At 42.2% G+C, this 26,574-nt stretch overlaps 1 protein-coding gene and 1 pseudogene across 2 annotated transcripts; one reads left to right on the top strand and one right to left on the bottom strand.

The window, feature by feature from the left end:
* Positions 1-1,208: 1,208 nt before the first annotated feature.
* Positions 1,209-6,602, top strand: Gm16506 (predicted gene 16506). Of its 2 annotated transcripts, none has more exons than XM_030248238.1 (5): positions 1,209-1,229; positions 1,368-1,524; positions 2,316-2,478; positions 3,718-3,849; positions 4,510-4,702. In XM_030248238.1, exons 1-5 carry the CDS (start codon positions 1,209-1,211, stop codon positions 4,700-4,702), a joined length of 666 nt encoding a protein of 221 aa, XP_030104098.1. The 2 variants fall into 2 exon arrangements, with proteins under 2 accessions (XP_030104098.1, NP_001365658.1); NM_001378729.1 differs by lacking the exon at positions 1,209-1,229 and adding an exon at positions 5,827-6,602 and having other exon boundaries at positions 1,366-1,524; positions 4,510-4,693.
* Gm7324 (predicted gene 7324) lies at positions 13,479-15,115 on the bottom strand (annotated as a pseudogene).

Raw genomic sequence — 26,574 nt, 5'->3', positions numbered from 1 at the left:
GGTGGATGGGCCTCCTCATTACTTTGGGCCTACTGTAACCAATACTAGGAGAGATTCATCCCTATACTATTTTATTGGAATGCCTGCCCCATTGCTTTCCAGGCTCAGATATCATCAGCTAGCCAAAATATAACTATTTCTTTTTCATTAGCCATGTTCTCCAGTTCTCCATAAAGGCCCTTCGTATGACTACCAGAGAGACAGAGTGGACTTCCTACTACCCCACCATCTCCCCAGAAACCTTTGGGCCTTTTTGTAGTGATATTCCATAACTGAAGGTTGTAGCCAAAGATAACACAATCAATATAGAAAGCCTTTGCAAGATTTCTCCACTCTTACACCTGCAAGGTTAGGTGGCATTTTACCATGCACTCAGCACACCCAGGTCAAGAAGGCAGAAGGCACTGATGTCAATGCCAAAGAGATCCCCTTCTGAAACTATGGATCCATTAAAATTGAGGTTTCACTGGATCCGAGTCCTGTTCATCCCATATCCATCCAATTGAGTCTTAGGTATCTTATGAATACAGAATCATATTCCAATCTCCAACAGACTCAGGCCTAGAACTGGGAACTCAAAAAGGTAGAAACTGGAGAAGTGAGAGCTAATGGGACTACGAAGAAGCAATCCAATGTCCCTGTTGGCCTTTGTTCACAGATGCCTACTTTGTCTGGTTGTTTTGGAGATAGAGAGAATGTGGGATTTTAGCTTTTGAAGAAGGGACATAAACTTTACAATTTGCCCTGTGGCTGACTTCTTCTATTGCCAAGTACAAGGGCGTTTTCATTGCAAAGAAATGGGGTTGTAAATCAGAGATTTCATGAAAACCCATGGTTCACTATATTGAAACAATGTCTCCTCTCAAGGCAGTTACACTTTAAAACATATAATCCAACTTGTATAAAAGTAAAGGTGCAGGAATAGGTTTTTAGCCTCTGGGAAACAAAGACACCTGGGTAAATCTACTGTTTCTTACAGGAATGGACCCCAGAAGTAGATTTATATTGGAGAAGATTCTCCCTCATAAAAGGATCCTAACGAAGATGAGCTAGCCATGCCATGGCACTAACAAACTCTCCCCATTCAAAGCACTGGACTTGTAGTGAAGCAGAGAGAAATCTCTAGCTTTGGAAGGAGAAGTTGCCAAGAGGTATCTCCAGGGGCAAAAGAGAGACTCCAGGAAAGGGCATCTCAGAAACTGGTCAAAATGGGGCAAGCTGGTAAGCCGGTAGGCCATGGAAGTTCCAGGTGACATCATCAGTAGTCACTTCCCTGGACAATCTCTTGTATCCAAGAGAACCCTAGAATCTTCTGTGATGTCGCCAGTGTTGTGGTAACCAGAGCGGCTTGTGGGGTATTCCTTCAGATCCTCATGGGTTCCCAAGCAGGCATGTTGTCCATGCTCCTCAGGATATTTCAGAGAGAGAATAGAATACACACAGACACCAGACCAAGGCAGAAGGAGGCCGGCCGCCCGTCATGGTGGGAAAGGGCAAGAAACAATTGGTCATGGAGAAGGCACAGTGAGTGCTGGGCAAGGTTTGGGGAGCTCCCTGGGGGATGTGGGCTTCAGCTGGTCCTTCCAGGAATAGGGATTGTGATCTGGATCCTTCAGATTCCTCAACGGTAGAAACAGAGTCAGGAGTGTCTGATGATTAGTTTTACAGACAGCCTGGTATTGACAAGCCTGCAGGGGCTTTGCTGAGAGATCTTAATTTCCCCCTGAATGGCAAATTATGCAGAAACCAAGCTCTGTAAGAATAGAAATGTGTTGTTCTCAGGATAGAGTGTTCATGCACTTCATCTTAATATAGATTCCTCTATGTTACATGAGCATGTGATGCCAAGAACAGAGAGGGCTAATCCCCTGACTATGAATCAAGGTCTCAGACACTTTGGGATTGAACACACATGATGTGGACTGATTCACAGTCTGGGGTTCCTGTAGTAGTGTACGAGCTCTCATCATGCATTTGAAGAAGACTAGAAAAGTGTTGGCTAGTATGCTGAGAGGTACGGCTTTGGTTGTCAGATATGAGCTGACAATGCCCTCCATTTATTCTTGCCTGATCCAGCTTATGCATTTCAGGGCTAGGGCGATTAAAATAGGAAGTCAGGCATATGTTTAGTGATGGTGGTTGCGAACAGGGACCTATCTGAGGAGCCCAGCTAGAGTATAGCTATGATGCACTATCAGGGATTCTCAGTGTCTAAAGATTTTCCTCTTCCTCAGTCTTCTCTGTGGGACAAAGCATGGTTTCCCTTTCCCTGCCCTATTATCTCTACAAGGTTACTAGTGTTTTTCTACCTACAGGGTCTGCTGGGGCGGCATCACCCCAAGCCCCCACCATCAATGAGCAGGAGAAGAGACACGAGAGGTTGGAGAAGCTCAAAAGAGAGCTCCAGAACATAAAAAATGCCAGAAACGAACTTCAGGGAATCCTGGCCAACTACACTAACAAGGATTTAAATGACAGGTAGTCATTATTCCCAGTTCTTTGCTGACTATCTTAGGCCATCCATGTTAAGCCCAGATACCACAGGTGGCTACAACTACAGGCTGTCTGCATATCCAAACCAATTTTTCTGATTGGATTTTCGACGCAGAACTTCAAGTTCAGATAGGAGTGAGATGGGGTCACAGGCACTTTTGATTCCTGCAAAAGTAATTCAGAGCCTGTGGCATGAATCACAGTCTGGGGATGAAGGTAGTAATGTGTGAGCTCTCATCCTGCCATTTAAGAAGCTTACACGGGTGTTGGTTGGTGGGAGTTGCTAGGTAATGTTTGTTTATAGCCAATCCTTTCCATAATTGACCAGGTAGTAATTTGGGTCCAATTGGTCCTGTCAACCTCTGGAGGGGCCTGTCACATATGCTGCCTCTCAGTATGACTGGATTGGCTGCAGTTCATAACAGCTTTTCTCAAATTTTGTTCATTATACTCTCAGATAAAGCCAAATCAATTTATTTATTTGGCATTCTGATTGAGTGTAAGTGTGTGAGTGTGTGTGTGTGTGTGTGTGTGTGTGTGTGTGTCTGTGTGTCTGTGTGTAAAAGATAGAGATAGAGACAGAGACTGAGAGAGATACTGGGTGCATGTGAGCTTGTGTGTGCATTTGTGAAGGTATGTGTTCCTGTGTGTGCAGCTTAAGATCTAGAGAGTCTGGATCATGTGATATATCCTGAGGTTGTGCCTGATACCATTTCCAGGCAATAATAGTGAGGAAGCCAGGGAGGTTCATTTTGAGTAGCACAGGACTTGATCTCTGTGCTCACCATGGATGCAGATTGGAATCTCCTGGTGTGTTATAAAGGCTTTTCCCTGTAGATATGATTATGTCCTTTGGGAATTTATTTAGCAATAGAGCCAAGGATTGCCAATTCCGTGTCTACAACCAGGAGGAGAATCATAAAAATTTAACATGGACCCAGGACTGTGACACAGATTCCTGGAAAGTTCTGGGAGAGCTAGTCTATTCTTTCAAATCCCTTCAGGGAGCTGAGGCAGATCAGCACACTGCCTTTACTTCCCTGGGCTTACTGGCCCAAGCTGAAGAGGAATAAGTTTAATAAGCACCAAGTGGAACCAGTAACAAGGAGCTAGGTCGAGTGGCATATATGGGGTGGGGTAGGGCATGATTCAGCTTGAATTGAAATGATCCTTGTATCCTCAGTTCACCGGACAATTTGTTCCTTGGGCCATGCCCTCCCACAGGATCAACTTTGAGACATTCATGCTTGTGATGCAACATGACCAGGTGATGACTGACCTGAAGAGAATGCCCCAGGACATCAGTGAGGCCTTGTCCAAGTGCAAGCAGTTGACTAAAGAAAATCAGTTCTACTGGTGAGTGACTAACAGGGTCATGACCCAAGACCTAGGCACAGGATATGTCTGCCAATCCTTGTCTTTGAACTAAAGTGGGAACTCAGGTTCTATACTGTAAGTCTCTAAACAGGAAGCCTGACTCCTTCAAACAAGGCACTAAGATTTTAATATCTTTGATCATCTTGACCAAGTGTGAAGAGTCTGGGAGCCCCTCAAGTCACTGTCCTTTCCAACTAAGTATCCTCAAGATCGAAAAGGTTTCCACCATGATGGAGATATCAATCAGCCTTGGGACTCTTGGGCTCTGAAAGTAGATTCATAGATGGGGTTTCCAGGAGAAACATAGAAAGATTGTGTGATGCTTGGGTCTCTTAACTCCTAGAGAATGTTGCCTTATACCTATAGGTGGTTTTTTAATACCACAGACTTATAAGCACATATAGACCCCATGTTCTTTTCTGAGAGATACATGAGTCCCTGTTGGTGTCAGGGTTTTCAAAAGTACCTTGGGTCTTCTGGAAAGTGGCAGTCCTCTGGATTTGATATCCCTCTATGGCAAATCTGGATACTTGTCTGAGGCTGTCTGGGGATCAAGGCCAACGATGAAGGAATGGTCCTTGGAGGAATGGGAGGAAGATGGATGCTTCCTGGATTCACCATGTTTTGTTTGTGGCTCAGCTTCAGGAACTGCCACCTCCTGATTGAATCTAACCTCATCCAGCACAAAGTCAGGATGTTGAGGAAGGAGAACAGACAGCTGCTAAGGGAGCAGATTGCATTGGAAGAAGGCAACATAGAAACAAAAATACTATGTAATGAAGGCAGCCAGAAGATCAAAGGCTACTATACTAAGCAGCAGCAGGTAGGATGAATGAAGCATCAGGGGCAGAATGCCCTAATGTGTGATCATAAACACAGTTAAACCTATGTAACCATCCTGCACCTTATCCAGGCTCACTCCTATGTCTCATCCAGTTTTACACTTCTGTGATCATTTCCAAGACTTTCCCTGGAGTTACCCTCTTTTGAAGAAATTGGATTTCTGCCATGCCCTCTCCTCCCCATCCTAGTCGGCCACCTCTAGCTTGCTACTCTAGGCAGAGGAGATACTGGACCCCTGAAGGCAACCCCTTGAGACTGTATGGTATGGAGAGGTGCCTCAGGATGCCACTTCCTGAATTATCTAGGAACCAGGTCCTCTGTTCTGCTCCATGGCAACTCATCCAGAGGGGCTTAGGCCTATCTTCTCCTTGAACAGAAGGGCAGGCTCCAATTTTATTTTGTATGTGTGTGTGTGTATGTGTGTTTGTTGTGTGTGTGTCTTGTCTTGACTGAAAAGATGCAGCCTCCTTTTGCAGTCTCCAAGATGAGGTACTAGCACAGGATGGCAGTACCTAAGGAGCCATAAGCATAGCAGGACTATTGGTTTTTGTTTCTCTTTTGTTTTGTTTTTGTTTTCCTTCATGAGTATCCCCTTTAGAGTTCAATGCTTACCCTTGGGAAGATTTGCATGAAGCACACTCTTGCTGATTACAGTATCCTTTCAGTGTGCATGAATTTCCTGTGAGATGGTTTCTCTGGGGATTCCCAGATATAGGGGTTCCCAAGGAGAGCCAAGAAAGGATTCAGGACTCCAAAATAATAAAAGCCTTCACTTCAAAGTTTGTTAGGCTCCCTAGAAGGCCTCTGTTTAATGTTAGATTCAGACACTGATACACACTTATTTTTCAATATCAAGTATTTAGACTATTGGAGAAATGTGGTGTTTTACTTTAACTCCAGCACAGTTGTAGTTCACAATTCAGTGTCAAGCAATTTTTTACATTTGAGAAAAACATCCAGGCCCAGGTGCTCTCTGCCCTTTCTCCTATAGGAATACAGGAAAGATCTCAGATGAAAGGTCATACTGGATTGTCCTGCTGAGTAACACTGGTATTTTCTGGATCGCTGACATGGCAAGATCTCACCAGGCTTTTTATTCTCTTCCTCCTGTAGGTCTGAAATATTCTGCAGAAGCTCAAACAGATGAGAGACCAGGTCAAGACCTTGCTCAGACACAACTGTTCACCAGGAGCACTGGGTGTGCAAAGCAAATTAACCACCATTGCATCTAATCCTTGTAACCATGGCAATCTTGGGCTGCATTTTCTTCTTTTTTGGTTTGCTATGGGTAATGAGGCCTTTATTTTGTCTAGCCTCTGGTCCAGCAAGACTGCCTATTTGGAAGGCTTCAGAGAAGTGCTGAGATACATCAAGATCTGCTAAGCATCCAGGAGGGCTCTGAGAATGCCAATTTTTGCTGGTACTGTTGGGTCATCTAGAATTATTTCATGGTGATCAGTCAAGTGAATTTGAAAAACTTTGAGGTATCATCTGTAACATCTCTCATGCTCAGACTTGGAAGGACTAGTACATCAGCAGAACACCCACCCCAATGAGGCATGCCTATATTCATCCTGAACAGATTATTACCATCAGTGACTGCCTTTGCACTATTTCACCAAGGCCAGCAACAGGCTGTGGGTCTTTGCTGAACATCTGCAGCAAGAGAATGATGCTTATCTTAAATATTTTGTTTGGTTTTTGGTTAGAGTTTTGATTTCTTTGTGGTTATGGTTTTCCTGTGTTTTCATTTGAAGTTTCATTATATATTCACTGTCTTTTTGTTACTGTAATTAATTTACTTTTTTTGCTTAGTCTATATACTGTATAAACTGACTCCCAACTTTAAGATGTTATTGAATAAAATTAGTGTATTGTTATGGACAAAACATCATCTCTAATTATTTCTATCATAAGGACATTCTGCATTTATGTGTGGTTCATACATAGTCCTGTAACACTAGAAGTTTCAGGCAGGAATGGGACTCTTCAAGTATTATGTTGTTTAGGCTTCATAAGTAGTGCCCAGCCAGCCAGAGCTCCACAGAAAATTGAGCTTTTGATGTAGATAATGTGTCAAACTATGTGGATCCCAATGTCAGGATGAAAAAATTATCCATGCTCTCTCTCTATAGTCATAAATTTAGCTACAGTAATAATGTACTCTCCTGTGCATGACCACGTCGGACAAACAAATAAGAAACACAACAGTATATCTCTAATATATCCCAGGAAATAAAAATATTCACATTGAGTAATTTAAATCTTCCGAATTATAAATAAAGTGATTGGGATCCAAATGACCTTCAAAGGTCATTTCATAATTGAATGTTTGATACCTATTTCATAGAACTGTTTTAGAAAAGACTAGTAGATATGTGGCCTTGTTGGAGGAGTTGTGACACTGGAGGTTGGCATTGAGGTTTCAAAAGCTCATGCCAGTCCCTGCCTCTGTCTTTGTCCCTGTCTTTGTCACTATCTCTCTCTCTGTTGATCTCACTATGTTTCTCTCTCTTTTTCTCTATATCTCAGTCTACACTCTCTGTGTCTCTGTCTCTGCCTCTGTCTGTCTGTATGTCTGTCCATCTCTATCTCTTTCCTCTGCCTCCCCTATATGTATCAGATGCAAATTCATCTACTCCTGTAGTGCCATGATGCCTGTATGCATGCCTGACTGCCTGCTGCCATGTTCCCCACCTTGACAATCCTGGATCACCCTTCTATATTGTTGGCCAGCTCCAATTGAATGTTTTCTTTATATGTTATCCTGGGCAGGGATTGTCCTAGCAATAAAACAGTGAATAAGAAAGCAAAAGAAACTCTTACTCAATGGAAAGATCACCTACAGGATGGGAGAGGATCTTCACCAAGTGTACATATGACAGAGAGTTCATTTCTAGACAATCGGATGGTGTTAAAAACTAAACAGGAAACCTACCTGTTAAACATTAAAACATTATAAATTTAAACATTTCAAAATGTTCTATGGCTGTCCATGGTAGTGCACACCTGTAATCCCAGCAGTCAGAAGGCAGAGGCAAAAAGAACTGCATGAGCCTCCGGACAGCCTGGTCTATGTACTAGATTCTGGGACAGCAGGGATAAGTAGAGCGTCCCAGTCTCAAACACACTCCCTTCTAATGTTCTGTCAAACTGAACAGAATCTTCAAAAGAAGAGAAAGAAATGGATCATAGATATGTATTTAAATGTTTAATATCCTTCTTCATCAGAAAAATGCAAATTAAAATAGTTTTAACCTTGTATCTTACTGCAGTCAGAATGGCTATTACCAGTAGACTAAATTACCACAACTGTTGGCATGAGTGTGGGGTAAGAGAACATATATTCATCCATACAGTCATTATGGAAACCCGGAGAAATGTTCTGGAAAACTTTGCTAGAGGTAGATCTTCTATATGAACCAGTTGTACTATTTGTGGTGTTTGAATGAGAAGAACCCTTATAGGCTCATAGATTTGAATACTTGGTCAACAGGGTATAGCACTATTTGATGGTATTCGGAGCTGTGGCCTTCTTGTGGGGGTGGGCTTTAAGGTTTCAAAAGCCCAGCTCGGGGCCAGTATCCCTGCTTCCTGCACATCCAGATACAGAACTCTCAGCTACTTCTCCAACACCATGTCTGCCTCTGCATGATTCTGTCAAGACAAAAATGTACTAAACTTCTGAAATGGTAAGCAGGCCCCCATTTAAATGCTCTTGTTAAAAGGACCTATCATGTTCCTGGTGTCTCTTTCTAGCAAGAGAACACAGACACACACACTATTACAGGGCATATAGCCAAGGGCATTATCTTAAGACAGAGACCTGGGTGTGCTCATGTTCCCTTCTGCTTTATTCACAATAGTCAGGACATCAAAACAACCCAGACGTAAATATAACTGCTGAAAGTATAATGAGTATATGGTTCATATACACAATGGTAATGAACTGTGACAATATAAATGAAATGTATAGGTTAATGGATGGAGACATGAATAATCTTTCTGAGTGATATAACCCAGACCCAAAAAGACAAATACCACATGATGTGTCTTATGTGGATGGTAACATTGAATGTCTAGAGATGTGCATTTAAACTGCAGTATCCATAGAAGGTAATGCACTAGTGTTGGGTTATAGGAAGATATTTCAAGAAAATAATAGAACACATAGTTTGTGAAGAAAAAAAGGAAAACAATAGGACAGAGTGAGGTAAATGTCTTGGGAGATTGCAGAGGAGTGTGGTGGTTTGAATATGTTTGACCATGGGAGTGGTACCTTTAGGAGTTGTGGCCTTGTTAGAAACAGTGTGTCAGTGTGGAGGGTGAGCATTGAGACCCTCCTACTAAACACCAGTTAGACAGTCTTCTTGGTGCCTTCAGAATAAGTTATAGAGCTCTTAGCTTTTTCCCCAAAGTAATGTCTGCCTAGATACTGCCATTCTTCCTGCCTTGAAGTCAATGGACTGAGCCTCTGAACCTGCCATTCTTCCTGCCTTGAAGTCAATGGACTGAGCCAGTCCCAATGAAAAGTGGCCTTGGTGTCTCCTCACATCAATAAAACTCAAACACCTGTGATAGGAGACCACCATGTCAGGAATTTGGTAAAGTTGAGTGGGTTGGAAGTCCCAGAACCACAGTAGATGGTAAAAGTGTCACCTGCTTTCTACCAGACCTCTTTCATGGGACCAAAATCTCTACATAGGAACATGGTCTGTGGTCATTTAGAACAGAATAGGGTTCTCCCTGCTAATGAGGTACCTAGAAGATGGTAGGGTTTAGTCAATAAGCTTCCCTTCCTGGACATTCCTTCCTCAGAAGGTACTTAACTTCTAGTCTAACCTCAAAACGTGTTATGTTTTCATTTCCATGAAATACAGTCAATAAACAGTTTAGAACCAAGGACTGTCTCTCTCAGCAAACCAACTGTGGGTTACACAGAGAAAAAGCCTTTGCCTACAGAGCCTTGCCATCTAAGTCTCCAACAGAAGGCCCCTCAATTCTCCTGGACTAGCCACCTCTGAGCTAATCCAGAATTCCCCATTCTCTGATTTCAGGGCTAGTTCTCAGCCTGCTGGCCTCCTCCATGCTCAGCTCCTCTGTGACTTCTAGCAGTACCTGCATGTCTAAGATTCTGAGAACCCCTTGCCCTGGTCTCCTTGCAGGCCAGCAGGCTCAAACCTGCTGTGAACTCCCTGCAACCCAGCATTGTCTTGATGTCCAGGATTTCAGGAGTCCCTCTCCCCAGACTCCTTAACATAGGCCCATGGAATTCAGAACCTCTATTCTCGACTCTTGCCTGTGGTTTCCACTGTCAAATGGACTCCAAGGAGTCAGGGAACCCCAGCTTCCACCTCCCATGCCCAAGGCTACATTCTTCCACCCCCTAAGTAGTGTAATTTCATTTCCAACCAGGTCAATACCAGACAATGGGCTTAGGATACAAACAGTCTACCATGTCAGCATTTGGTCTGCCCAGTGGGTTTTCCACACCTGTGCTGCAGAGCAGAAAGCAAAACCACACTAAGTCAAGGAAGTAGTATAGAGGTGGGATAACTGACTGAAGACTATTGAAAGGCCATGTGGAAACCTACAATTGAAGAAGCTTTATAATACACAAACCCATATAAAGGAAGTTTAAAAGAAAATAACCTATTATGCTCTGACAGTTCTTCCCCTGAACACAATATACTGCCCAATGAAAAACCCAGGGACAAGTTTCGGTTATCTTGTTTGGGGTTGCTCATCACTGAGTCTCATACACACTCCCCAATCATTAAAGAGTGCTGTCAATGCTCTTCCTTCCTTTCTGGAAGTCAATGGTAAGACCACATTGCTGAAGAAGATGGTATCTGGCACAGCCATCAATTCAGGCATCTATCTCATTATTTTCTGTGTGTTGAGAACATATCTATTACTCTTTAGCAGTTACTTGGAGATATTTGGCCCATTGCAACCCACCAAATTTCTATAGAAGAGGTAATCCCTTGGTAGCTGAGATTGCAACTCCCAGGCCACCATCACCCTCCTAAAATCTGGCAACTGATATTCTAATTTCAGCTTCTCTAGGTGGGCTAAACTGGAAAGGGAGAACAGGGCATCATGCACACCAAGCAGCAAACACTACATGACAGTACACTACACTTTACCACAACACACTGCACCAAACCACACTACAGTATACTACACTGGAGAACTCCAGTCCTCCTGTTTCTCTGAGATCAACTTTGGCTGTCCACTGTGGGAACATGTCTTCTTTATATATCTGCACTGGATATAGGAAAATATGTTTTAACCATGATCACTTTGGTGTTTGTCTAGCAAATTTGTTGGCAATGTTAAAGATTTTCAATTGGCATGCAACTTTATCCTTTGTGAAGATTCAATACAAGAACACAATGTACAACTATCAAATCATTTATCATTTCTTTTCATTGGGAGCTTTCAACTCTCATTTTCATTTTAACCTAATGTTTTCTTGTTGGTTGGTATTGTGGTAGAAGCAGTTCCACATTCTTTAATTTTATTCTCCTAGGTATAATGACCATTACCACATGACACTGAAAATATTCATCTCATCAGATACCTTTAAAGTGGCTAAATTCTCTTTTGCAAACAAATTATGGATTATGGAGTATCCGGGGTTTGTGTTTTAAACTACTTTCACCAAAATAGTCAGAATATGAAACCTCTTACCTAGTTTCTGGTTTATTTTGAAGGAACAGCTTACCTGTAGTATATAAATGTTTTTTTTAAACAAGTACTTGCTGTAACCAAGTCTGGGAGGGTTAGCTTTAATTGTCAGTTGGAAACAACCTGGAGTCAATCTGGGAGGAGAGTCTCAACAAGGGATTTTTCCATGAGTGGCCTGTGGGCATATCTTTGGGTTTGGCTCTCTTAGTTAAATTAATTGATATCAAAAACCACAGCCCACTCTCAGAGGCAATATTCCCTAGGCAGGGAGGAGGCCCTGAAATGCATAAAGGTGGAGAATTGAGCTGAACACAAGTAAGCACTCAAGCAAGCTAGTGAGCATATCTGTGTTCATTTGTCTCTGCATTGGAATGTCAGTGTGATGTGACCAATACTCTCAAGCACCAGCTGTTATGACTTCCTGCAAAGATGGACAGCCACATGAAACTGTAAGCTAAACAAACTGTTTCTCTCCTAAGATGCTTTTCCCTTGGATATTTCATCACAGCAAGAGAAATAAAACGAGAACCTCTGATGTGTCTTTTCATTGGTCCACCCTGTCATATCTTCTCATTTGGAGACTTGGAAGGCTTTTTACTTTATGTCTCCATCAAATATAATAAGTTTCTGGGAACTGAACTTTCCCTTCTACAATGGTAAGTACTAGAATTAATTTCTTCGTTCTTGTTATAATTTGACATCTGTTATCTAACAACCCCATCTCCTTCCTTCCACTCAGGTCTCTGCAAGAACTATCTCATCTACTCTGCAATCACACCATGCACCATACGTCCTTGCTATGCTCCCCACCCTACCTATGCACAAATCACATCGTAAGCATAGCTCTTCTCTTTTGGACCAATTAGATCCTAAGAAGATATACAATGAGGGCAATATATGGAGGACAGTAAAAAACATTTTTTTTCAGTAAAATACATTTTATGAGAGGAATACTCAGAAAAATGGCCCAGATAGTTAAAACAGTCTGGAAGGAATAGAACAGAGAGGAATAGAACAGGACACTTAATGTTCTTTTCTGCTCTGGATATGTCACATGTGTGTATTGCTCACAGTCAGCATGTTCACATATACTATATATATATATCACACAAACACATGGACACACACACTCACACATATATCCTGAAACACACACACTCTCTCACACACAATTTTGGAAATTGAGGGTGAGCTGTGCTGAGTCACATGCAAGTACTGACAGTTTTCCCTAAATACAGCACACACTTTCATATCAAATCAGTGGGTCAATGGAAAACCGGTCCTAGTACATTGACTGTAACATAATTCTGCCTGTGAACAGGTTCGCAGAAATAGTAAGCTAAAGTGCTTTGTCAAAGGCTACTGGCCCATATAAAAACAACCCAAATCTGCAGTATACAAATGGAGAACAGGACTCTGTTACATTTTGGGGTGGATATATTTTTTTACATACCAAAATTTTTCATTAATTCTCAACAAAGATTTGGAGTCTATTTGATATTGTAAGAAAAAACTTAGGGAAATAATATACACAATAACTAGGTGAGCTGTCATAATAAACCATGCAATGTTAAGTAGACCAAAGTGATAATATTAAAAAGTTTATTAAAATGAAAAACAAGGTAATGGAGTACCATGAAGGCTTTAAAAAACTTCCACATGGCTTTGGCGTCTTAAAATATTTTTGTTCTTTTATTACTTAGTTTAAAAGACTTGAAAGCAGATGAAATACATAAAAATTATTTGAAATCCCTGCCTAGCAAATGCAGAATTTGCCAGCAGCACTCAGAGGTGTTAGAAGAAAAGAGAAGGGAACCTCTCCTTGTGACATATGCATGACATGATGGGAGGGGCTTCCATTCTCTACTTTATACTGGAAGGCACCCCAGAGGGCTGTGCTGTAGTCACAAACAAGGCATTGCTATCTGGGAGGGAAGGGACCCTGGACTGTCCATTGGTTGGAGAACACCCCAACTTTAGTTTTTCTAGATACTCTGTGTGGACAGGCTAATGTCACTGAAGAACCTTTATTACATCTCCTTTGAACCACTTTCTCTTCCTTCCTTTTTTTTTTTTTTTTTTTTTTTTTTTTTTTTTTTGCCTTTAGGAACACTTTTACTTGGAAAATTACAACACTAGTACAAGTCAAGTCTTACACATTTAACATTTGCTTGTTGAAAGCAATTCATAATATCAAAATTAATCATGTTTTACTTTTTCCTCACAAGAACACAAAAATGAAGGGAAACTTAAAACAGAAAATTTAAAAAGGTAACACAACTTTTCTTTTAGTAGTCCTTGGGTAGTTATGACAGAAGACTTTCCATCTTTTGTTTCTTTGCATGGAGACCTTGATCCAAAGTCTTATTTGTTTCTAATATCTGCTTCTGCCTCCCCCTCTATCAGATCGGCTCCCTCCACGGCCACCTCCTCTTGGCGCTCCTCGGCTTGAACTGCTGTAGGAATCACGTGGAGGAGGGTACCCCCTTTCCATAGAAGGGGGAAGCCCTCGTTCTTGTCTGCCAACTCGATCACGGCCACTTGAGTAGAGATCACTTCTGCTGCTTGAGTAACTGTCTCGACTTCCACCGTAGCCATCACGTGAGCTGCTGTAATCATCATAACGACTGCTTCCTCCATAAGATGGTGGTGGCCCTCGTGTAGGGGATGCACTGCGTGAGTTTCCATAACTCTCATATGAATCTCTGTAGGAACCTCCACTTGGATGATCTGAATAGTCACGATCCCGACCATATCCATCTCTATCACCGTAGCCTCTTGATGGATAGTCATCACGGGAACTGGAATGACTGTAATCACGGTAAGTATAATCTCTTGGTGGCGGTGCATAATCTCTGGTGTCTCGGGAGCTTGGGTAATCTCTGCTTGAATAGTTATCTTTTGTAGAATATCCATCATCTCTTGGGGACAAATAAACATCTCTGCGAGATGGCAGGGGTTCCCTTCGTGGTGGACCCCCGTAGCTATCTCTCCCACGGGACACTGGTGTTCTTCCGCCCATTCCACTGCTGCTTCGAACTGGTCCGGAAGGTGTTGATCTTTTAGGAGGGGGACCCCCGCTTCGTGGTGGTGGTCCTCTCTTTACTGGAAGTGGTCCCCTGGAAGAACTCATGTTAAAGTTCATGGAATAACCACCATCATCCATGTATCCTCCACGTGAAGGGGGTCCCCTAGTTCCTCCACTTCCTCCTCGAAGACCTCTGGGAGGGCCCCTGCTTCTTGGAGGTGGAGGTGGTCCACGCCTGCCACTTTCAAAAGATGGTTTGGTAGCTTGCTCCACCTTGATGGCTTTTCCATCCAAGGACTTTCCATTCATATCTCTAGCTGCATCTTTAGCATCTGCTGGGCTTTCGAAGGTAACAAAAGCAAATCCTCTTGATTTGTTGGTTTCCCGGTCTTTCATCAAAAGTATTTCCACTATTCGTCCATACTTGCCAAATACTGCTTCAAGGGCTTTCTCATTTGTTTCTGTATTAAGCCCACCAATGAAGAGCTTTCCTGGGCGATCTGCTTCAACCATCTTGCCTTCCAGCTGAGAGTCGGAGGGGACGTGAAGGTCTCAAGCTCCTCCTACAAGCTCGCCAAATCGGCCTTCCAAGTAGCTCACCGGTGACAGCTGCTGGGTCCACGGGGCTAACGCTTCCCTAACTAGGAAGCCGCTTTCCCGCGCCGGTCGCCACACGCGTCTCTTCTCTTCCTTCCTATAGTCACAGAGTCTTCCCAGCCTTCCAATATTTCAGTGACTGTTAGAACATGAACATATGTTCTGGGCTTCCAGTGTTGAGTCTGCTCAAATATTCCCAGGAGTCTGCCTAATTTTTCTTTCCCTCCAGCCTCTTCATAAACCCCCCTCACAGCACCACAGCCAGGCTCCTACTCTGTCTCCAACCTTCCTCCTGGGACAATCCATTGCTCTGGGGACTACTGCTACTCACCAAAGGCCCCTCTTCCTCCTGCTTGCTGTGGAAGCACAGGCAGGCTGTTCATTATTGAAGCCCTTCAGGGTTTATGTCAGTGTCTGCTTGGGCTTGAACTTCATCCTAGAGCCGGGTTCTTGCTGCCTATGCTCAGGACTCCAGTGTGGGGACCAGGCCTATGCCACTACGCCAGGAAGTAGGGCCAGAAGAAATCACAGTGCTCTGGTGCCACTGGGAGGAGCATAGGCAGTGCTCACAAGGATGGCAAGGATGAGCTCTTCCAGGGATGAGGGGCTGAGCACAGGCTACTGCAGTCAAGGAGAGATGGTGGAAGCACCACCTCTGCTCCAGCACCTGCTGCTCTATTTGGAGCCCACAGCTGCTCTTAACCACTCCTTGCTGCACCCACCTCCCTGGCCAAGGGAAGAACTAGGCTGCTAGGTCAAGCAAAACAGAGATAGTTAGAAGCAGAAGTGTGGACCATGCAGAGAGGCAGAGCAAGTTAGGATTTTTAAATCCTGTAATTTTTAAATCCAGGTGATAGGAGTGATATAGCTAGTAGAAAAAAAAATAACTCGTTAAAAACAACAAAAGCTTCCATGATATACACTCATTGATAAGTGGATATTAGCCAGAAACTTAGAATACTCAAGATACAATTTGCAAAACACATGAAACTCAAGAAGAAGGAAGACCAAAAGTGTGGATACTTCACTCCTCCTTAGAATGGGGAATAAAATACCCATGCAGGGAGTTACAGAGACAATGTTGGGAGCAGAGACAGAAGGAAGGACCATCCAGAGACTGCCCTTCCTGGGACTCACCCCATAAACAATCACCAAACCCAGTCACTAGGCAGATGCCAACAAGAGCCTGCTTACAGGAGGCTGATATAGCTGTCTCCTGCGAGACTCAGCCACTGCCAGGAAAATACAGAAGTGGATGCTCACAGTCATCCATTGGATGGAACACAAGGTCCCCAATGAAGGAGCCAGAGAAATACCCAGGGAGCTAAAGGGGACTGAAGCCCAATAGGAGGAACATCAATATGAACTAGCCAGTACCTTCAGAGCTCCTTGGAACTATACCACCAATCAAAGAAAACACATGGTAGAACTTGTGGCTCTAGCTATATATGTATCAGGAAATGGCCTAGTTGGTCATCAATCAGAGGATAGGCCCTTGGTCCTTTGAAGTTTCTATGCCCTAGTCTGGAGGAATGCAAGGACCAGGAATAAGAGTGGGTGGGTTAGGAAACAGGGGCTTGGTGAGGGGGATAGGGGATTTTCAGAGGGAAAATGATGAAAGGGAATAGCATTTGAAATGTAAAGAAAGAAAATATCTAACAACAACAACAAAAAAAACCAATAGCAACAGAAACAACAACTTAAGAAATGTGTGAATCTAGGGGGAATGTTTCTTAAAAAATGGCATCTTCTAATGGAATTGAACAGGTTTGCTATGTTATAGTCAATTTGTTTCACTACCATTAGATTTATTAACTTCTCAACACTATTAAAAAGTAAGGTTTTTAAAATGATTATTAATGTTTAATGTTTAACTAGTTATTTATTGATTGCAGATCTTAGCTTCACCCTCCTCCTTTCACAATCCCTCTTTCCAGTGGCCCCCCTGCTGACCACTCATCCTATCCTTCCCCTCAGAGTACTGTAGATTTGCATTTCCCTCAGAAAAGAGGAGGCCTCCTAGGAATAACAACCAGCCTTGGCATATCAAATTGCAGTAAGTCTAGGTGCATCTTCCCCTTTTCAGGCTAGATGAAGCATTCCAGTCAGGAGAAGGGGATGCCAAGGAAGGCAATACAGTCAGAGACAGTCTCGCTCCCGCTTTAGGAGTGCCACATGAAGACCCAGCTATGAAACTGTTACATATGTGGAAAGGGCCTAGTTCCATCCCTTACATATTTTCTGGTCCACAGATCAGTCTCTATGAATTACTATGGGCTCAGATTAGTTGAATCTGTAGGTTATCTTGTGGTGTTCTTGACCACTGTGGCTACTTCGACCCTTCCCCTGTCTCTTCCACAAAATTCCCCAAGCCTCTTTATCTGTTTCCAGAGCTGCTGGGTGAAGTCTAATTATAGTTATGCTAGACCAGTGTCTGCAAGTATAGAAGAATATCGTTAATTATGTGGGGGTGGGGGGTCCCTCTCATGGCATGGGTCTCAACTGGGCTACTCATTATTTGGTCCTTTCCACAAGTTCTACTTCATCTTTTATCTTGAACATCTTAAAAACAGAAAAAATTGTGGGTCTAAGGTTTAATGGCTGGGTTGTTATTTCAGTCCCTCCATTGGAAGTCTTGCCTGGTTACAGAGATGACCAGTTCAGACTCAACATCCCCCATTTCTAAGAGTCTTAGCTACAGTCAGCCTAAAAGATTCCTGGGGGTTTCCATTGTCCTAGGTTTCTAATTCTTCCTAGAGAGCATACCACCTTCAATCCAGGTACTGCTATGAAGAGAGGTGTGCAAGTGTCCTTGTAGTATGGTCGAGCATCATTTATTTACATATATGCCCAGGAATGGTTCAACTGGGTCCTGAAGTAGAAATATTTCCAATTTTCAGAGAAACCATCAAGTTGATTTCCAATGTGGTAGTACAAATTTGCACTGCCACCAGCAACTGTGTTCTCCCTGTCACACTATTTCATCAGCATGAGCTGTCCATTTGTTTTTTGACCTTAGCCATTCTGAGGGCTGAAAGTTCTCAGAGTACTTTAGATTTGCATTTCCCTGATGATGATGACTTTGGCTGGAAATGCAGGGCTTTTCAGGCATTGTCTATGCCAGGCTTCCCTATTTCAAAGACAACAAGCAACCAGGACACATGAGACTGTTTAGGAAGCTGAGTGAATCACAGAAAGATTAACAACAGATCCAGAACAAATACCAGGCTTGATGACACACTCAGTTCAATTTATCACATAACTGTCACGCTTCCTACACAGTTACTATGATTTCTGACAAACAAATCAAAACTACCTCTTGGAATTTCCTGTATACACAGAGCTGGCCCTGAAATTTGTTCTACCTCATAGGGAAACAAGCCATGGAAACAGACAGGTATACTTAAGAAACTCCTGATTCCTGGTTGACTCTGCTGCTTCCAAGATCTGCCACCCGAAGCAGATCTCTGAATGTTTCAAGGACGCTGTTTGCTCAACTCATTGTTAATCTCCACCTTCTGGGGACCTAAAGAAGAGTAGTTGCTTTCAAGAATGGTGGAAATCTTATCCCTTTCTCAGCCTCCCTGCATGGATTATCAACCCTAAGAGGGTAAATGTAATAAAACAAAGTGAACTTTTTCTATTTTCATAATCCACATTAAAATTTGGTGGGAAATCTCAAAAGAGTTCATGACCGCCAGGAGCACCTGGCCACCTTCTCCCCATTGGCTCTTACTGGGTTCTGTTGTCTTGTCTAATCTGAAGAAACAGCCTTGGGTACTCAGATTCTGGATAGTTTGCCCTTCCTTAAGTCCTGTGTATGAGCTGTGTCTCCTCTTATGACTCTGTGTATCAGGCTGAGTACTTAGTAGAGCTGTTTCTAACTCTGCATCACCAGATACCCACAGGAGCTTCTATCCCTCAAAGACAGGTGGTTCTCCAGAGCTCAGATAGTAGATATGACTGTGAACAACACTCTGACTCAGTTGAAGAAACTTCTTGCCTAGTTGTACCAAGAGGTACTTGAGGCTCCTCTGCAGCTTCCCCTTCCGTTTTAATGGGGATGGCTTACAGATTCAGAGGTTCAATCCCAAATTATCAAGGTGGGAACATGTTGGCATCCAGGAGGGAATGGTACAGGAGAAACTGGGAGTCCTACATCTTCATCTGAAGGCTGCTAATCGAACACTAACTTCCAGGTAGTATGGGTTACTTAGGGTCTTGCCCACACCAACAGTGACACATTTACTCCAACAGGGCCACAGCGTCTTTTAGTGCTACTCAGTGGATTGAGCATAAAAAAACCGTAACAAATATTGATGTAAAAATGCTCAATAAAATTCTCAAAAAATGGAATCTAAGAACACATCACAATGATCATTCATGAAGATCTACTAGGTACCATGCAAGGAATGCAGAAATGATTCAATTTGCAAGAAGTGTGGAACTACATAATTCAGGTTCATGGAATCACAAAATAATTGCAACCTGTCCAGATATTGAATCCTTTATCCTCAGGCTGGTCCTCTTGTCTAAGAGCTCTGGTGGCTACCACTATTCTACTGAGAGAAGCAGAGAAGTTACCTCTGGGTCAGCATCTTATACTTACATCACCCCATGCAGTTAAGTTTCTTCTCAAAGAAACAGCCCAACACTGGCTGTTCAATGAATGGGTGAAGGGCCTACTCTTGGACCATCCTGGAGTCTGGTTTGAAAAACACATTGTCTTCATTTCTGTTACCATCTTGACAGGTGATGACCTACAGAAGCTCATTAATAATTGCATGACAAAAGAAACATGAAGATACAGAACTGACTAGACCTAATGAACACCTGCATATCCCATGAAAGATTCTGAGGGAATGCTCTACATGAATGGCACATCTTCATTAAACCTGGAACAAGATACACAGGGTCTTCAGCAGATAATTACACCTTGAGGACACAAGTAATCAGGGCACTGAGTTGGCTGGCCAAAAATTGTCCTGAAGAACAGTAGAAGCCAGGTATGGTGGCACAGCCCTTTAATCTCAGCAATTGGGAGGCAGAGGAAGGCAGATTTCTAAGTTTGAGGCCAGCCTGGTCTACAGAGTGAGTTCCAGGACAGCCAGGCGATATAGAGAAACCCTGATTCGAAAAAAACAAACAAACAAACAAACAAACAACAGTGGATTCTACTGACATTCTGGTCACATACTGTGACCCACTGCTGCCTGAGACTCTATAGAATAAACAAGGGGAAATAGGGGATGTAAATATATCCAAAGGGTAGCTGAAACCAATGGTTGGTGGTGGACACCAGAGGAAAGGATCACTCTACCAAGAAATACTGGCAGGTTTCTGGAAATAAACCTTCCCTAGACTACCTGACTTGCATCCACACTACTTTCTAAGTTGCTCATAACAAGGTATGGTATAACTGGACTTAAGAGCCAGGCTCAGTTCCTTTAAGCAACATGTCAGCTTTATAGTAAAATACATGTAAAGACAGATACTTCTGTCAGAAGTGGGAACATATGAGGGGCCAAACTATGGTCAATTGTGGGAAACTTACTTCAGTGAAATGTGTCCTGTGGAGGAGGATAAGAGTCCATGCTTGTTTTTAATGAAACCTTTTATGGGTTTATCCACTAGTCTGAAACTTCTAAAAGAGTAGAAGAGTAGCTGAAAAGCTCTTCAAGGTACTTGACCAACAATTATACCAATTATACCAGCTGTACTATTTGTGGTGGTTTGAATGAGAAGAACCCTTATAGGCTCATAGATTTGAATACTTGGTCAACAGGGTATAGCACTCTTTGATGGTATTCGGAGCTGTGGCCTTGTTATAGGGGTGGGCTTTAAATTTTCAAAAGCCCAGCTCAGGGCCAGTATCCCTGCTTCCTGCAGATCCAGATCCAGAACTCTCAGCTACTTCTCCAACACCATGTCTGCCTCTGCATGATTCTGACAAGACAAAAATGTACTTAACTTCTGAAATGGTAAGCAGGCCCCCATTTAAATGCTCTCATTAAAAGGACCTATCATGGTCCTGATGTCTCTTTCTAGCAGGAGAACACAAACTCAGACACTACTTCAGAGCATATAGCCAAAGGCATTATTCTAAGACAGAGACCTGGGTGTGCTCATGTTCCTTCCTGCTTTATTCACAATAGTCAGGAAATCAAAACAACCCAGATGTAATATAACTGATGAAAGGATAATGAATATATGGTTCATATACACAATGGTAATGAACTGTGAAAATATAAATGAAATTTACAGATTAATGGATGGAGACATGAATAATCTTTCTGAGTGATATAACCCACCCAAAAAGACAAATACCACATGATGTGTCTTATGTGGATGGTAACACTGAATGTCTAGAGATATGTATTTAAACTGCAGTATCCATAGAAGGTAATGCACTAGTGTTGGGTTATAGGAGGATATTTCAAGAAAATAATAGAACACATAATTTGTGAAGGAGAAAAAGGAAAACAGTAGGACAGAGTGAGGTAAATGTCTTGGGAGATTGCAGAGGAGTGTGGTGGCTTGAATATGGGAGTGGTACTTTTAGGAGTTGTGGCCTTGTTAGAAACAGTGTGTCAGTGTGGAGGGTAGGCTTTGAGACCCACATACTAAACATATGTCTTGGTGTCTCCTCACATCAATAAAACTCAGACTAAGACCTGGGACAGTAGACTACCATGTTCAGAATTTGGTAAAGTTGAGTGGGTTAGAAGTCCCAGACCTACAGTAGATGGCAAAAGTCTAACATGCTTCCTACCATGCCTCTTTCATGGGACCAAAATCTCTACATAGGAACATGGCCTGTGGTCATTTAGAACCGAATAGGGTTCTCACTGCTAATGAGGTACCTAGAAGATGGTAGGGTTCAGTCAATAAGCTTCCCTTCCTGGATATTCCTTCCTCAGAAGGTACTTAACTTCTAGTCTAACCTCAAGACGTGTTATACTTTCATATCCATGAAAAACTATCAATAAACAGTTTAGAACCAAGGACTGTCTCTCTCATCAAACCAACTGTGGGTTACATGGAGAAAAAGCCTTTGCCTACAGACCCTTGCCATCCCAGTCTCCAAGAGAAGGCCCCTCAATACTCCTGGGCTAGTCACCTCTGAGATAATCCAGAATTCCCCATTCCCTGATGTTAGGAATAGTTCTCAGCCTGCTGGACTCCTCCATGCTCAGCTCCTCTGAGACTTCTAGAAGTCCATGCATGTCCAAGTTTCTGAGAACTCCTTGCCCTGGTCTCCTTGCAGACCAGCAGGCTCAAACCTGCTGTGACCTCCCTGCAACCCAGCACAGTCTGGATATCTAGGATTTCGTGGGTCCCTGTCCCCAGACTCCTTAACATAGGCCCACGGAATTCAGAACCTCCATTCTCGACTCTTGCCTGTGGATTTCATTGTCAAATGGACTCCAAGGAGTCAGGCAACCCCAGCTTCCACCTACCATGCCCAAGTCTACATTCTTCTACCCCCTAAGTAGTGTAATTTCATTTCCATCCAGGTCAATATCAGAAAGTGGGCTTAGGATAAATACAATCTACCATGTCAGCATTTGATCTGCCCAGTGGGATTTCCAGACCTGTGCTTCAGGGCAGGAAGCAAAGCCACACTAAGAAGAGGAATTAGTATAGAGGTGGGATAACTGACTGAAGACTTTTGAAAGGCCACGTGGAAACCTACAATTGAAGAAGCTTTATAATACACAAACCCATATAAAGGAAGTTTAAAAGAAAATACCCTATTATGCTCTGACAATTCCTCCCCTGAACACAATATACTACCCAATGAAAAGCCCAGGGCCAAGTTTGGGTTCCCTTGTTTGGGGTTGCTCATCATTGAGTCTCATACACACTCCCCAATCATTAAAGACTGCTGCCATTGCTCTTCCTTCCTTTCTGGAAGTCAATGGTAAGACCACATTGCTGAAGAAGATGGTATCTGGCATAGCCATCAATTCAGGCATGTATCTCATTATTTTCTTTGTGTTGAGAACATATCTATTACTCTTTAGCAGTTACTTAGAGATATTTGGCCCACTGCAACCCACCAAATTTCTATAGAAGAGGTAATCCCTTGGTAGCTGAGATTGCAACTCCCACTCCTCCATCACCCTCCCAACATCTGTCTTAAGATGGGGCAACTTATATTCTAATTTCAGCTTCTCTATCTGGTCTAAACTGGAGAGGGAGCACACCTCATGCATACCAAGCAGCAAACAGTACAAGAGAATACACGACACTTCACCACAATACACTGCACCACACCACACTACAGTATACTACACTAGAGAACCCCAGTCCTCCTGTTTCTCTGAGATCAACTTTCTTTCTTAGCCCTTTCTCAGCCTTCCTGCATGGATTATCTGCCCAAACAAGGTGAATGTCATAAAACAAAGTGAACATTTTCTACTTTCATAATCCACATTGAAATTTGCTGTGAACTCTGTGCAGAGTTCATGACCACCAGGAACACCGGGCCTCCCTTCTCCCCATTGTCACTTACTGGGTTCCCTCTCCATTTTTTCTGTTCTCTTTTCTAATCTGAGGATACAGCCTTGGATACTCAGATTTTGGGTACTTTGTCATTTCCTTCAGACCTCTGTATTTGCTGTGTCTCCCCTTAGGACTCTGTGCATCAGGCTGAGTACTTAGTAGAGCTGTTTCTAACTCTGCATCAGCAGATACCCACAAGAGCTTCTGGCCCTCAGACAGGTGGTTCTTCAAAGCTTTAGAGAAGAGATGTGACTCTGAACAACACCCTGACTGCTGCAGATGGATGGCTGCTGAACAAACTCCATGACTAGTTGTCCCAGGAGGGTTTTGGGACTCCTCCAAATCTGGCTGCACTGCAGCTTCTCCTACAATTCAATGTGGACACCTTACAAGTTAAGAGGATCAGTCAAGTACCAACAAGGTGGCCACATGGACACATCCAGAAAGGCATGGTACAGGAGAAGCTGAAAGTCCTACATGTTCATGTGAAGGTTGCTAATAGAACATTAATGTCCAGGCAGCTAGGGTGAGGGTCTTGACCACACACACAGTGTCCAATATACTAAATTGGCCACACCTTCTTATATTGCCACTCAGTGGGCTGAGGATATAAAAACCATAACAATATTGATGCAAAAATACATAATAACTTCTTGGAAAATGAATCTAATAACACATGCAAATGATCATTCACCATAATCCAATAGGCATCATGCATAGGATGTAAGAATGATTCAATATGTTGGCATTCATCAAAGTAATATACTATGTAATAAATTTAAGAAATTATTACTTGATCATCTCATTAGATGCTGTATCATCCCACAGATGCATGAATGATTCAATATATGGACATCCATCAATGTAATCCACTATATAAAATAACTTAAAATGTATTGGATAATCTCATCAGATGCTGAAAAAGTGTTTGACAAAATACAATACAACTTCAAGATAAATGCATTGGAGGATTCAGAAAGTCACATTCTATATCTGAATATAATAAGAGCAACATAGAGCAATCCAGTTGCCAACATCAAAATATATGGAGAAAAATTTAAAGCCATCCCATTAAAATCAGAGACAAGGAAAGACTTTGCCCTCTTCCCCTATGTATTCAACATAGTCCTTGACATTTTAGCCAGAGCAATCAGGCAAAAAAGCAGATCAAAGTGATACAAATTGGAAGGGAGGAAGTCACGACACTACAATTTGAGGAATATGGGATATTTCACATAAGTGAGCCCCAAAAATTCCAGGAGAGAACTCCTACAGCTGATAAACCACTTCAGCAAAGTCAATGCATATAAAATTAACTCAAACAATCCAGGAATTTTCATCTACTCAAAGCATAATTAGGCTGAGGAAGAGATTTTAAAAAACTACACACTTCATAGTAGTCACAAACAATATCTTGGTGTGACTCTAACAAAGCAAGGGAAAGATCTGAATGACAAGAACATTAAGTCTCTGAACAAAAAAATCAAAGAAGACCATAGAAGATGGAACGATCTCCCATGGTCATTGATGAGCAGGATTAGTATAGTAAAAAAGGTCCATCTGGCCAAAAGCAATCTACGGATTCAATGCAATCCCCATCATAATTCCAACTCATTTCTTCACAGAGATAGAACAAGCAATTCTCAGATTTATCTGGAATAACATAAACCCCAGTATAGCAAAAACTATTCTTAACAATAAAACAATGGCTGGGGAAATCACCATCTTTGATCTCAATATATACCAAAGGGTAATAGTGATAAAAATGTCATGGTACTGGTATAGAGAGACAAGTAGACCAACAGAATAGAATTGAAGACCTAGAAATGAACCTACACTCATATGGTCACTTGATCAAAGGAGCCAAAACCATCCAGTGGATAAAAGACAGCATTTTCAATAATTGGTGCGTGTTGAACTGACAGTCTGCATATAGAAGAATGCAAATTGATGTATTCTTATCTCCTTGTACAAAGCTCAAATCCAAGTCACTCAAAGACCTCCACATAAAACAAGATACATTGAATCTAATACAAGAGAGAGCAGTAAAGAACCTCAAACACATTGGCACAGGGGACATGTTCCTGTACAGGACACCAATTGCTCATGCTGTAAGACAAATTGTCAAATGAGACCCCATAAAACTGAAAGATGATATTAATAGATGATATTAAAAAGTCACTCAAAGAATATACACAGTAAAAAATTCCTAACTCAAAACATCTAGCAAATGCAGGACACAATAAAAAGAACAAAACTAAGAATAATGGAAAAAGAAGTGGGTGAAGGATAACAGTTCAAAGACCCAGAAAACATCTTCAACAATATAATTTTTAAAAGTCCTTAACCTAAAGACAGATGGCCTTAAATTTACAAGAAACCTACAACACACCAAATCATTTGGACCAATACAGAAAATCATCCTATCACATATTAAACAAAAGTATAAATGTACAGAATAAAGAAAGAAAATATTACAAGCTCTAAGGAAAGAAAGTCAAGTAACATACAAAGAAAGACCTATGAGAATTTCATCAGACTTGTCACCAGAAATGGTAATATCTAAAAGATCTTGGAGAAATGTCTTTCAAACTCTAAGAGAACACAAATGCCAGCCTTGGCTACTATACCCAGAAAAGTCTTTATGACCATAGTTGGAGAAACTAAGATATTCTGCGACAAAAACAAATTCAAACAAGATCTTTCCACTAATTCAGCACTACAGAGGATACTAGAAGCAAAATTCCAACAGATTGGGTGTAATTATACCCAAGAAAACACAAGAAATGAATAATCTCACAAGAGCCCCAAAGAAAGGGAAAAGCAAGTTGTCTCCATTCCCTGCCCTATTATCTCTACGAGTTTACTAGTGTCTGTCAACCTACATGGTCTGTTGGAAAGGCATCACCCCAAGCCTCCACCACCAATAAGCAGGAGCAGAGAATGAAGAGGATGGAAAAGCTCAAAAGGGATCTCCAGAAGATCAAAAATGAGAGAGACGGACTCCAGGGAATCCTAGCCAATTACACTAACAA

The sequence above is a fragment of the Mus musculus genome, chromosome 14 (assembly GCF_000001635.26).
Source record: "Mus musculus strain C57BL/6J chromosome 14, GRCm38.p6 C57BL/6J".
In the NCBI taxonomy this organism is placed as follows: domain Eukaryota; kingdom Metazoa; phylum Chordata; class Mammalia; order Rodentia; family Muridae; genus Mus; species Mus musculus.
The sequence above is the reverse complement of the archived record's forward strand: the minus strand, read 5'-3'. Positions and strand labels throughout refer to the sequence as shown.